At 37.2% G+C, this 14,923-nt stretch overlaps 1 protein-coding gene across 15 annotated transcripts in view; it reads right to left on the bottom strand.

Moving 5' to 3' along the window:
- The window catches only part of RABGAP1L (RAB GTPase activating protein 1 like), a 786,837-nt gene that overhangs the window by 588,290 nt on the left and 183,624 nt on the right, over positions 1-14,923 (bottom strand). For all 15 annotated transcript variants that reach the window (XR_014256708.1, XR_014256709.1, XR_014256710.1 and 12 more), the window contains 3 exons: positions 10,831-11,041; positions 7,525-7,699; positions 191-348 (listed from right to left, as the gene is read on the bottom strand). Coding sequence is in view for 6 of the 15 variants with exons in the window: in XM_082437232.1 (XP_082293358.1) it covers positions 191-348; positions 7,525-7,699; positions 10,831-11,041 (544 nt within the window). In the remaining 9 variants the exon portion in view is untranslated. The remainder of the gene's footprint in view (positions 1-190; positions 349-7,524; positions 7,700-10,830; positions 11,042-14,923) is intronic.

Raw genomic sequence — 14,923 nt, forward strand, 5'->3', positions numbered from 1 at the left:
AAATATTAAGAAAATAATTTACATAAAATATCTGAAAAGCATGACAAAAGTGAACCATGCATTCACCAGTGAAATATTTCTTTATCATCCTAAAGCTTTATACCAACATTGTATATTCTGGAAACTTTAAATTAGCCAATATTATATTTCAGACACAATACCAATTTTTAACCTTTCCAAACAACCTCACCTAAAGTTTCCTTTTCCATCATCTTCTTTTACCTCCAAGGAGACACTGAAGGTAAATACATCACTGTCAGGGGTAGGAATAACTGAGTCTTTAACATCAGATACTTGTCTAGAAGACCGTTTGAAAGCTGTACAGAAACTATACAAAATTCTGCTTACCTAAAAGAATAAAAATGGAAACAATATTAGACAAAGATTTAACTGCATTTTGATAAACTGCTTCCCTAATTCTTGAATCTATAATTTCCCATGGTCACAATGCTCTTTAGCAGATAAAGTAGATATAGTCTAAGCATACACACACACACACACACACACACACACACACACACACAGAGTTTGTAATATATAGTGTGTATATATACACAGTATAAGCATATATACACACACACAGCTGACCCCTAAACAACATGGGTTTGAAATGCACGGGTCCCCTTATACGCAGATTTTTTTCAACAGTAAATACTACAGTAGTATACAAGCCACGGTTGGTTGAAGTGGCAGATGCGGAACAGTGGATAAGGAGGAACCGCTAGTATGGAGGGCCAACTATAAATTATACATGAATTTCTGACTGGGCAGAGGGTCAGCGCCCCTACCACACCCCACCCCCCAGCCCCAGCACACTGTTCAAGGGTCAACTGTACTTTGCTTCTTTCAATCTGGCATTTAAACACCAAAATAAAGACGTTTAATTTAAAGTCACAAAAGAAGCTGTATGTATGTACAGATGTTTCTATGACCCCTAAGATACTATATTGCAATGAATGAATCCTAAGATAATTACTAGAATGATACTGGCATCTAAACCTTCCCAATGAACACACACAAACAAGGTTTTAGCCCAAGGTGTCAATTTCTCTTTTCACTTCTCTCAGCTTCAGGGGGCTAGATCCTGAGGCATAGAATAAATACTGTTTTTTGCAAAAAGAAAACATGATTTAAAAATTTAAAGAGCACGATTTAAAGAGCTTCCAGTGTTGTTACTCAACGTTGTTGTTGTATAAACGTGTCGCAGAATGAATGAATCCTGAAATGTTCTTATCTAATTTATTAGTATTAAGCCACCCTGGTGACTTTATATACACACACATACATAAATATATGTATGTGTGTATATATATGGATGGCTTTTACTCCTCCCCTGAAGTGGAGGAGTACTCTACATCCCACACTCTTCCAGACGGTATTATCTTCCTTGGTTCCAAAAGAAGCATCATACCATCTCAAACTCGTCCGCTTCAAACACAAAAGACCTTCCAAATCTCTCAGGCCCCTCATGGGTTGAACAAATAAAAACAAGATGAAATAAGAAGGGTTTGAACAAAGGTCATATTTTCAAAATCTCACACTGGGAGGTACTAGTAAAGAAACTTCTCTGAATATTAAATCCTTCACTTTAGATAAAGTGAATTCAAATTATTCTTTGTATTAATCTAAGATGATAATATTTTATAATTTGCTTGAAATAAGAGCACTCTCATTAACAGTAGAATTTCTTCAAGTATGGGGGTCTTTCCTTAATATTCTATTTTTATTATATTCATACATTCTACCTTTTCTCACACACACATACTCTTCAATGGTCCTCAAACTTCCAATGGCCACACTTACATCTAGTAATCAATGACTACCCTAAACTGCCTTTCCAGTGCCAAATCAATAGTTTCCTAAATTAACTGACTTACACAGGTTAACTGTATAAGAATGCTGCCTGCCAGCCTAAAGTTCAACTTCAATCAATAGCATCATATTTGTATCACAGCATTTGTAAAATTTTTTAATATGTTAAAGTGTTATCTCATTATAATTTTATATAAATGAGTAAAAACAACAAAGCAGCAAAGAATTGATATTAATAAGAACTGTAGACCTCAAATCTTATACAATTAAGACAATGATAAGTTCACTCATTCATTCAACCAATACTTTTTGAGTGCCTTCTGTGTACTAAGTATTATTCTAGGAGAGAGGGATACAGCTGTGTACATGGAGCTTTCATTTCAGCACATGTAAGTTGAATGTGCTTGGGGTGAATGGGAGGAATCATTAGCGAAGGCAAAAACAGATATGTTCAGCCTCAACTGGACCCTTATTGGACTTAGCTCAATAATTTAAATGTTATAGAGGAAAACAGAATCAAAGAACATGCTAGAAATAAGTCACTGAAGATTATGCCTACAAGGTAAAGTGTAAACAGGGACTTTAAACTATTTTCAGTTCTTTGAGTACTCCCCACTTCCTAACTCCAAATAAAATGTGACGTCTCTTATTTACATTTTATGTGTATTTAAGAAAACATTTTTAAGCATATTTTTAAGAAAACATTATATGTGAAAATAGAATACCTGTACTTAGGTTTTGATACATTAGTAAAGTTAAACCCCAACCCTATTTATTATTTTTTCTTCTCTCCTATATTCTTCTATTTCATTTTCTTTGTATCAGAGCTGTCCGCAAGCCTACACATCAGGCCACACCAAAAAAAAGTCAAAGAACTTGGCGAATTCTAAAGTAGATGGGCAAGGCTCAGGAATTTCTTTTTAAAAAGGCTAATAAGCATATGGGGCTGAGCCAGAGTGGTAGAGAATGATGGGGGGAAAATCAGACTACACCTTTCTCTCTTCTTGGAGGAAGGACACAACAGTACATTAACAGCAATCAAACTGCATTTAATCCTGACCATGTCTTAGAAGTTGCTATTTCCAACAACAAGGTTAAAATCATTTGTGACTTCTAGAGTCTGTGAATAAGCTGGAATGATGATCCAAGAATTGGTAAGGTAGAGCAGCTTCAAAAACAATGATTATCAATGTCTATAGTTATTGGAACAAACTGGGTAACCAATTTCATCATGAAAAAATTTAAAACATAATACCATGGAAAACATTTCTATACATGTCACACTATTAAATACACACACACAAACACACACGCACACACAATAATCTAGAACAGGCATTTTCTTTGCAGAAGTCAAAAGGTTTATTGACAAACAATACAGTACAATTTTTCCCCAGAGGCAGCACCTACCTACAGAAAGCATTAGTTAAACACAAAACTATCTCTTGGAGTTGTTGTTGTTTTTGAAGAGGTGGGCAGGAGGACACATGTAGATATGTGGAAAGGAGATACACCAAAATCTTAATTCTGATGGAATTCTGAGTAACTTTTATTTTCTTTTGTATTTCAGTATTTTCCAAATTCTCAATTATGTATTACACATTAACAGTCCAAGAAATGCTATTAAGTGAAATATTTACTTAAAATAAGTAATACAGGGGGACTTCTCTGGGGGTCCAGTGGTTAAGAATCCGCCTTCCAACGCAGGGGACGCAGGTTCGACCCCTGGTCAGGGAACTAAGATCCCACATGCAGAGGGGCAACTAAGCCCGTGCACTCTAGAGCCTGCACCACAACTAGACAGCCTGCATGCCGCAACTACTGAGCCCGCCTGTCGCAACTAGAGAGAAACCCGCGCACCACAACAAACAGCCCGCACACCACAACAAAAGACCCCGTGTGCCACAACTAAGACCTGACGCAGCCAAATAAATAAATAAATAAAATATTTTAAAATAAATTAATTAAAAATAAAGTAAAATAACATAGCAAATTCTTCTAAGATAAAACCTTTTCACTAATATTAGTGAAAAAGGAGCAACTCTTTTAAAAACATTTATCAAGAAAATGTTCACCCAAAAAAAGTAAATGTAGAAAAGTCATCCTATAAAAGACACCCAGAAAAATATGTGTTAAAATTTTAAAAACAACTTGCTCAAATATATTACTAATTGAAAGGAGCTAAAACAAGTGGCAATCATATAAGAATTTTTTTAATTACAAAAATCAATTTATTTGAGAAAAACAATATAACTTCTATATTAATTTCCAAAATAAGGCATTTTGCTAAAATACCATCTCAATAAATATAGTTTAGCGATAATATTTTCTCATACAAGGAATTAGGTTTTCTTTTATATAGTAGTGTACCAGCAACCCTAAGAAAAACCAATGCGTTAAGAGCAAAGATGTTCCTAATGATACCCTTGGTATTATGAAATATCTCTGAATGCCTGTAACACCAGCTGATAACAACCTGCTTCTAGAACACAACACGGAGAATTGCTAGTAATGGTAAGTATGTCATAACATACAAACAAACAGCAAAATCTGTTTTGAAGGAAATGGTTACACTGAGTAGTAGAAATAAATTCTTAAAGAGAGTCGACTAATTATCTTTAAAAACAGTTTTGTGTAATATATTCATAAAGATGCAACAAGAATAGGCGCCTCTCTGGCTTTTTGCACTGTGCTTTCTGATACTCTGCTCTGTCTGTAATTCTTCAGCAGAACTCTAGCACATCATTCTCCCTGTACAAAGATCATCAGCATCAAGATACTTCTGGCTGGATTCCCCAACTCCTTTGCCATAGATAATTGAGATCCACTCCAGCAGAGTCCCACAGGAGAACAGCCAGGGCAGTAAGTCAAATGTGTCCTAACCCTTCTGTGGGAACCCCTAATCCTTGCGTCACAGGTCCAACAAAGCCATCACCCTCACTGGGCCTCCCCTCTACCACTGTTGGTGCCTGCTGCTTGTGGGATATTATGGTGAAATAAGAGCACATCACAGTGGTAACTGGTAGCGACAGCCATGCGGCTACTTCCTCTTGAGAAGATGTCTTCTTGCCTTTAACTGATAAACTTCTTCAAATCTCATCAGGGACTCTGCAAACAATGGAAAACAAATTAGTGCCACTGCTGCATGGTACGTATTTAAGCCATAAGAATGTCTGTCATCTGTTCCCCAAATACTAAGGTCTTTGCCAATTGTCTGTGTCCATTAAGAGGGACCCAAATACTAAGGACTAATGTTGTCCCTTCACCACACAACAAGAAACTTCCAGGAACCAGATAACTAGACAACCAGTAAATGAAACAAAAAGACGAGTAATTATTTTTTGAGGGGAGAGAGGAAGATGTCAGACATTCTATAAAAGGCATGAGTAAAACCCAAAGGTTGATGGAATGCAAGCTATATGACCGAGAAATCCCTTTATAAAGCATAACTGAAAGGTAAAAGTCCGTATTTACTTTTTATAATAAAGCAACAGGAAAGCTGTGACTGAAAATTAAATGGGTCTTCAGAGTCATAAACTTCCTTAGGAAACCAGCTTTATCATCTATTCTCTCAGCCTTTGGATAAGGAAAGGGTAACCATAAAACCTGTCAGCCAAACCAGAGCACTTTTGAGAATAAAATGAAGTGCTTTAATAATATACTTGGACAACAGGCATAAACTAGGACTGCTCCAGGCAAAGAGGAGCATAAGGTCACTAGTCTAAATAAATACCATCTATGTTATGGAAATGTCATGAGTATCAAGTAAATGCTTAGCGCAGTGCCAGTCATAAGCCCTATATTTATACCGGGTTGTTACAGAAATGATCTCTCATAATAAAGTCCAATAAAAACTCATTTATTTCTCCTTCAAAGAATGAATTTTACCACCAATGTCCCAGAATGTAACACTCTGAAAAATTTACTCAAAAAAATTAAATAATAAATGGACATCACTTTATCACAACCTGCAATGTACCAAATATCCTCTCCAGAAATACAATTAATACTATTTAATACTATATCCAAAATGGTCAGGCCGAGAATTCCCCCCCAGTTTTATCCACTGCTTACCCACTGTTAAAGCTCTCAAAAATGACAAATATTTCCCCCCCCCCATAAACAAGTGGATGCTATAATCCAAAAAGAGAGTTTCATACCATCACAGTTATGAAAAATGCTTGCAACCAGGTGCCTTTCAATTTCCTTCTACAGCAGTGTTTCTGCCTCTCCAAGCAGCAGGTTCTCCAATTCTTCAAAGTTCTCTTTCTCACTGTTGAGCACCAATTATCCAGAATCCACACAGGTATGTTAAATGATGGTTGCCAACATGAAATGCCAGGACTCTACCATCTGCTTCCCCACCTCTGTAGTGGAGTTGTAAGGATCAGAAATAGACCCCCCCCAAGTTTACAAACACACACACACATTCTTTCAACATATTTATATTCACTGCCTGCTATGTGCCAGGCATACTTGTACTCATTCACCCTACCTATCACACACTTGGCCAAGTAGTCAGTATCGGTATACGTATAGGTATTACGTATGTGTGTGTAGTTATATATACATACACACATTGGGATGAAATAGATTCAGAACTATATAAAAAACAAACAAAAAGAAACAAATTTGAACTTCTTACACAGGCATGGTTCTGACAGAGGACTTCTATGTCTGTACATGTTCATTTTAGTGTAAAAAAAATTAATCACCAGGGCATAACAACTGACATACCCCTCACGCTTAGTATCAGACGCACAGAAATCTACATTTCTATGAGTTCCCATGTTGTGGCCAGAAATAAACTCTCAGAACTCCTGTTAATACAATGGTTTATTTATGTTTCATAGTAAAGAGAAAATAGAACAACTGCTACTTTCAGCATTTTCTGCTGACAATTTATATTTCCAAAAGCAAACACACCTGAGACCTTGCCCATCCAAATCCATTTATTAATGCCTTTGAAATGGTTGTATAAGTACTAAAGTTCTAAAAGTGCAAATTATTTTTAATTTGGGGAGAAATCAATAGATACAGAAAAGAAGGCAATTTCTCCATGTATGTAACAGCCATTTGATTCTGAGTCTAAGAATAAACTACCATTTAATAATTGGTAAGAGGAACTCACTGGCATCTTCAAAGGACTACAGGTTGACAACCCTGCTGTATGGGAGCATTTGTATTTATAACTAATACCAGTTCTATAGAGCAAAAGCCAGCCTCTGAGTGAATGCACAAAATAAATGATCACCAGTGAAAATCACAGACATCTATGAAACAATCTTACTGCAGTATCTAAGTGAAAGGCCCAGCAGAGAAACAGGGATTGTTACAGACATTTTTTAAAGTCACATAGACCAACCAACTTAGGAAAAACAATAAAAGAGGGGCAAAAAATATTCTTCCTTTCTAAGTCTGAGCAATTACTACCATGGTGGGGTGGGAGGACAGCTTATCAAGGGGGATTTTTCTGTTACATATGTTAAACTGAGAGTACCACTTTAGTGCACAGAGTTATCAGATTTAGCTTTCCCTATGATGCGGCTCTATGCCATTATAAATATTAACTTTCTCTTCAGAAAGATATTCCAAATTTATGTAATATGGTATATGGTCGTATATACTAAATTATATGACAGTGAAATTAGAGTTTGAAAATATTACCCTAATTCACCTCAATAGCGAATTGCTACAACATATTATACTTACTGCCTCTTTAATTTCACAGGAGAAAACATGTATCTGGAATTCTTCTGAACCATGGGAACTCTCTGTAAATGCAAAGCAATTGCTCTCTACTGTCCCATCATGTCCACGTGCACAGAATAACACCTTATAAATTGGAAAAGATGCTATCTCCATGTTGTTGGATTGGTCTATGATTCTGCAGAACAGTGATGAAAAATGGGATAAAATATTAACTATCAAAGAACAAAGGCAAACAGTTTTACTATGCCAATAACATACAAAATAATTATCTTAAAATCACAAAAATAAACTGGTACTAATAAAAGCAAGAAAACAATTATCTTCATATTTTTGCTGTACACACACACAAACACACAAATTCTTCACCTTCTTTTGACAATTACTTCATTTTTGTGTCCTATGATCGAATTCATTTACTTTCAAAGCCAAGTATACATTGCCTGGTAAAATCGATGTCACGCATCCCTAAATGCTAGTCTTGTTCTGTTATGGCAAGAGGAATGCCAGTAAAAAATAGCACAGACCATCTCTGGAGAGTTCATTTCTATTTAAAGCAGCACCTGTAAGTTTATCCAAGTCCAGGTCATTCATCGTTCAACAAAGACTTCTCTTACCCTAAAGAAGGTCAGAGTGGTTCCAAAGATAAACTTAACAATGGAATTTAAGAGGTAAAAGGAGTTTGTGGAACTTAGGCGCAAATATTTCTCTGACTTTCCCTGTACAAATCCTAAGCCCTAGTTTGATCCAAAACCTCAAGACCACCTCAGGATCTCAAATTGTAGAACTGAGGAGGACCTACTCGGAATAGAGAGGCAAATCAAAACACTAAGTCTTTGTTAAGGTATGTTTGGCACTTTGAAACTCAATAGATACAAATATCAAAATGCCTTTTACTGTTAAGAGATATCATACAAACAATATACCTACAAAACACTTTCCTGAAAAAGTCAAAGCATTTTTATCAAAACCTTGTAAATTTATATTGCTATTAGTTTGGTACTTAGAACTTTTCTCACATTCTAAACTTCAGAGAATGAGGCAAATCAGAAAAGGGTTTGGAAAAGATTAAAACGGTCTTCAGAGAATAGTATAGGTTCAAGACACATTCAACCTAATTTCCCAGACCTGGTTCATTTATTTGTTCATTCAGCAAATATTTACTAAAAACCTGCTATGGACTGATACTGCTCTAGACAGTACTATCAGACAGAAGCTGTAGCAGGAAAAAATACCAATAACCTGCCCCCATGGAACTTATATTCTAGTGAGGAAGATAGACAATAAACAAATAAGCAAATAAATATATAATATCAAGTCAAAGAAAAGTTCTATGAAGGAAAAAAGGCCCAGTAAAAAGAAAGAGGGATAGTTATGATATGATCAAAGGAGGCTTCTTTTGACAATCTGGCAGTTTCTTACAAAACTAAATATACCCATACTATATGATCTAGCAATTACACTCCTTGGTGTTTATTCAAATGAGTTAAAAACTTAACGTCTACACAAAACCCCACACACAGATGCTTACAGAAGCTTTATTCATAATCGCCAAAACTTGGATGCAATCAGAATGTCCTTCCATAGGCAAATGGAAAAATAAACTGTGGTACACCCAGACAATAGCATATTATTCAGCACTAAAAAGAAATGAGCTATCAAGCCACAAAAAGACATGAAGGAACCTTAAATGCCTATTATTAAGTAGAAGAAGCCAATCTGAAAGGGCTACTTATTACATGATTCCAACTATATAATTTACTGGAAAAGGCAAAACTACGGAGACAGAAAAAGATCAGTGGTTGCCAGCGGTTGCAGGGAGGGACAGATGATCAGGCAGAAGGCAGGAATTTTCGAACAGTGAAAGTACTCTGTATGATACTCTAATGGTGCATACATGTCATTATATATTTGTCCAAACCCATAGAATGTACAACACCAAGAGTGAACCATAAGGTAAACTATGGACTTTGGAAAATTATGTCAATGTAGGTTCATCAACTGTAACAAATGTGGGGACTTCCCTGGTGGTCCAGTGGTTAAGAATCCACCTTCCAATGGAGGGGACATGGGTTCGATCCCTGGTCCAGGAACTAAGATCCCACATGCCGCAGGGCAACTAAGCCAGCACGCTGCAACTACAAAGCCCACGCACTCTGGAGTCCGTGCACCACAACTAGAGAGCCCGCGCGCCACAACTAGAGAGCCCGCGCGCCACAACAAAGAGCCCGCACGCCGCAACGAAAGATCCCGTGTGCCACAACTAAGACCCAACGCAGCCAAAAATAAATAAATAAATAAATAATTTAAAAATAAATTAAAAATTGTAACAAATGTACCACGTGGAAGAGGATGTTGATGGTGAGAGGTGTGTTTGGGGGAGGTGGGGGGGTGCACATCTGGAAGATGGGAAATCTCTGTACTTTGTGCTCAATTTTGCTGTGAACCTAAATGTGATCTAAAAAATAAACCCTGTTAAGAAAAACAGGGAGGAGGAAAAAGAAGGCTTCTTTTGATAAAAAGGTTTCTTGAGGTGAAACCGGAGAGAAGTGAAAAAGCCACTGGAAAACCAAGGAAAGCTTGTTTAGGCAAAGTAAAGAGACTATACAAAAGCCCTGAGGTAGGAATCCTGACTGATAGGCCCTGTGGCAGGATTCATGACTGCGTCTGAGAAACAGCAAAGAGGCTACTATGACTGGAATGTAGCAAATGAATGAAGTGAATGAATGAATGAAGTAAATGTAGTGAAAGAAGTGAGAGAGCAAAGGAGGGAGGGAAGAGAGGGGAGAAGGGCAGAAGATCAGGTCAAAGCAGATCATCAGGGCCAGACATGGTAAGAATTTCAAATATAATCACAAGTGTGATTGGAGGCTACTGGAGGGCTGAATGTAGGAAAATAACAGTTATCTGATTTACATTTAAAGAAATTCAAGGTTCAGATGACATTAAATATTATTCCTAGTGAAGCATGTGAGAAAAAGCCATTTTGCTTCTTTCCAGTCTGACGTAAAGAGCTTGAAATCAAGGGATCACTCTAGTTTTTTGAACCACTGTTACGTGACAAGGTGAAACACAAATCATAGGTATTTTTACAGTTATAGTTGCATTTATAGTATTCTAAGCAAATTTTACAAATGCCCCTTGCAAATAAGGAATACAGTCTAAACCTAAACATGTTTACTTTGCATGGCTACAGAGTAAAAGTAAATTCAGAGTAAGTCCAAGGCCTCACTTATGATAAAATATCATCACCACTACCCAAAAAAACTTCACACATGTCTAAGGGGGTAATAAAGGATTAGAGCTTACCTCACAGAACCCTCCGGAACATTTGGCACATACAGAGTAACAGGAAAGGGGTGCTGACTGGAAGATTTCATAGTTGCCATTGCCCGTAAAGCCTCCACTTCATTACGTGGGGAAGAAACCTTCATACATCCTAAGTAGGTCAGTTTGTTAAATAAAACACTATCTTCTTCAGGTATTCCACTTGGAGAAGATGGTCTGGGTGTAGAAATTTCTGAAGAAAAAAAAAAAAGAAACATTCAAAAGTTAATATAAAACTTCACAGTATAATTTCACCTATTGCCCAAAAACAAATGAAAAATTGCAAATAAAATTTAGGTCTCCCTGTGTTTTCATTTCTTTTAATGTTTATCCTACATCTTAACTTAGAGTTCTGGAATTGGCCATTTTGTACTTCAGATCTCTCAAAGTATTATCTTACTTAGCTATAACTTCTTTAGAGGAAAAGAAAAAAAAATTTTAAGCTTTGTATTTTAAAAAATCAAAAATACGGAGTTCAAATGATATAAAACAATAAAGAGAAAAGACTACACTAAAGACAGTGTGAATTATCCTAAAACTAATGAGAATTAAACAAAACTAAAATCAGTTAAAAGTGTCTCTGGTAAAGATCCTGCATAGCACCAAATTTATTAATCAGCCTAAATTCCTCAGCAAAAGTCAACAATGTTAAAATGTTCCATCTCATACTAATACCAACAAAAGTCAAGCTCCTTATTTTTCTCCTTCCTAGCTTGCTGGCTTCTACAAACTATGTAAGTATTTCAATGAAAAATTTTTCCTCAAAATAATTATTTTGATGAATTATCCTATGATTGCTTCCCCCAATTCTTTGAAAAAAAAAATCCACTTTAATTCTAAGCACAGCATGCATGTAGCAAAGTCCCAACTGTGGTTAGAGAGTATATATCTGCATATATCAGATAGTAATAAAGCTTCCCCTCTGCCACTCTCCCCATCCCCACCTAAAAACCCACATTCAGCTAGTCTCCAACTCTTCCTACTACCCACATCCATGCTGTACAAAATTAGGCAGCCTGTCTCACCCAAACTAGATCCTGGTGGCATGCTCTAATTCTCATTACCAGGATTACACTTTCAGGATATTAATAAATAATTCACAAAAGCCATCCCCAACCTCCCCACTCCAGCTCCCAAATACTATACTAAATCATGCACCCTTCACCACTTTTTTTCTATTGAAAAACTATGCTTTGGTGACTGATGAACACAGTAGATCAAGTAGTTCAAATGGTCTGACGTATGTGTAACTGGAATCCTACAAAAGAGGAGAGGGTGGGGAAAAAGCTTTCTGAAGAAATAAATGTTTTACAAAATCTGTGTAGCTCACAGATTCATGAAACTCTGATTACCCCAAATACAAAAACAATACATAAATGGATCCAAAAAAGACAGATGACAAAATTGTAGACAAAACCATTAAAATAACTATTATAAATATGATAGAGGAATTAAAGAAAAACACCTAACAAAAGAAGGAGAAAAATGGAAGACAGAAAAAAAAGAACCAAAAGAAATTCTAGAGCTAAAAAATGCAAGATCTGAAATGAAATATTCCCTGGGTGGATATAACAACTACTTCTAATTTGCATAAGAAAACAAGAATATTAAAGAAGATCCTTGGGATAAAGGAAAATGATACTAGAGGGAAACTGAAGAGCACCAAAAGTTATAAGTATGAGGGAACGACTTTTTCCTTGCTGTTTAATTTCTTTAAAATACAACAGACTGCTGGTCATCCCCATTTGGAAATCTTATTAATCAGTATGTCCAAAATTGAATTCATTAGATGTCCACTCAACTATTCATGCCTTGAGTAACTCTTGAATCCATCCCACTTTTCTTTGGCCCCATAGTCATTACCCAAATTACTACAGCAGTAACCTCCAGTCTTTCTTTCCTCCAATTTATTCTCCACACTGCAGCCACCAAGATCTTCCATAAAGATGAAAGAAAGAGGGACTTCCCTGGTGGCACAGTGGTTAAGAATCTGCCTGCCAATGCAGGGGACACGGGTCCAAGCCCTGGTCTGGGAAGATCCCACGTGCCGTGGAGCAACTAAGCCTGCGCACCACAACTACTGAGCCTGTGCTCTAGCGTCCACAAGCTACAACTACTTAGCCTGCATGCCACAACTACTGAACCCCACAGGCCTAGAGCCTGTGCTCCAAAACAAGAGAAGCCACTGCCATGAGAAGCCAGTGCACCAAAACGAAGAGTAGCCCCTGCTCGCTGCAACTAGAGAAAGCCTGCGTGCAGCAACGAACACCCAACACAGCCAAAAAATTAATTTATTTATAAAAATAAATGACTAAGTAAAATAAAATGCCAAAAAAAAAGATGAAAGAAAGAGAGGGAGGGAAGGAGGGAGGGAGGAAATATAGATATACCATGCAAACACTAATTATAAGAAAATCAGAATGGCTATATTAATATCAGAAAAATCAGACTTAAAAACAACAAATAGTAACAGGAGAAAAAGAGACATTTCACAATGATAAAAGGGTCAATTTATAAGGAAAACATAATTTAAAAAGTGGCTATGCCCCTAATACCAGAGCTTCAAAATACTTGAAGCAAAAACTAGCAGAACTGAAGATCCTCAAACTGAACCAGTCAAATTGAAGTAACAAGTCTGCTATAGCTTCTATGTTTTAACTGAAAACACTAGGCAAAATATAAAAAGTAACTACCTTAGGATTGTTTTTGTTGTTGTTGTTGTTTTTAATTTTTTTATATTTATTTTATTTTATTTATTTTTGGCTGCATTGGGTCTTTGTTGCTGTGCGCAGGTTTTCTCTAGCTGCAGCGAGCGGGGGCTACTCTTCATTGTGGTGCACTGGCTTCTCATGGCGGTGGCTTCTCTTGTTGCGGAGCACAGGCTCTAGGCGTGTGGGCTTCAGCAGTTGTGGCTCGCAGACTCAGTAGCTGTGGCTCACGGGCTCTAGAGCACAGGCTCAGTAGTTGTGGTGCACGGGCTTAGTTGCTCTGTGGCATGTGGGATCTTCCAGGACCAGGGCTCGAACCCGTGTCCCCTGCATTGGCAGGCAGATTCTTAACCACTGCGCCACCAGGGAAGCCCAGGATTGTTTTTTTTAAAAAGCAAATAACAACAGACAGATTGGAGAGAGGTCAAAACTTGAAGAACTACCAGTATAGTATTGAATTCCCTTTTACATTTTTTCATCCTTTATATCCCACATTTGACCTAAGGGCAGCCCAAGTTGCAGAACTGTGCAGTGAGCAACAAAACTGTGAGAAAAATCCAATTTTTCTGGCCAAAGGACAGAAAAAAAGAGTCCCTGTAAACCAGAGAACGTTTGGGGAATTATAACTTATTTTTTTTCTCTCTCTCTTTTTTCTCTCCCAGTTCTACCACAAGGCCAGCCCCAGTGTCGGAGCTGCACCACTATGTGGGAAGTGGGGCTGGGGGGAAAGGATGGAGTGCCATAGCATATGCAACTCGAAGAAAAGGAACCTCTCAGTGGTTAGAACACCCAAACAAAGGGGCTTGGCTCTTGCGGTTCAAAAAGGAAAAGGAAACCTCTGCTATTTTTTTTCTTTCTTTTCTCTCACCACTCTGTCCTGAAGTGAGAAACCTGTCTTTCTATGCAAGAGAAGAAGGAAAATGGGCCCCAAGAAGCCAGAGAGTATGGGGGAAATCCTGAGGAGGAGAGTTGGAGAAGGTAATCCCCTAATTTTGTGTATAAACTAACACAAGTCTTGGGTTCACCACCATGCTATACGTGTGTGGAACAGATCAAAGAAGCATAGCAAAGGTTTTGGAATTGACTGACTTTGGAACCAGAAAGCAAGAGAGAACTTGCAGTCTGGATGTAACCAAGTGGACTGCCTGCTAAAATAAAACAAAATCAACATTCTTCAGAGGATTTTTTCTGGAAACAGAATCTCAAAACGTAAGTTTCAGAAAGTCTGGAAAACAATTCAGTTACTCAACTAACAAAAAAAACAAAAACAAAAAACAAAAATAGAAAAAGGTGACAAATTGTCAAGGGAAAAGCAATCAACAGATACCAATCCCAAAATGATGCAGTTGCTGGAATTATCAAAGACT

This window comes from Balaenoptera physalus (assembly GCF_965194825.1).
Source record: "Balaenoptera physalus genome assembly, chromosome: 1".
In the NCBI taxonomy this organism is placed as follows: domain Eukaryota; kingdom Metazoa; phylum Chordata; class Mammalia; order Artiodactyla; family Balaenopteridae; genus Balaenoptera; species Balaenoptera physalus.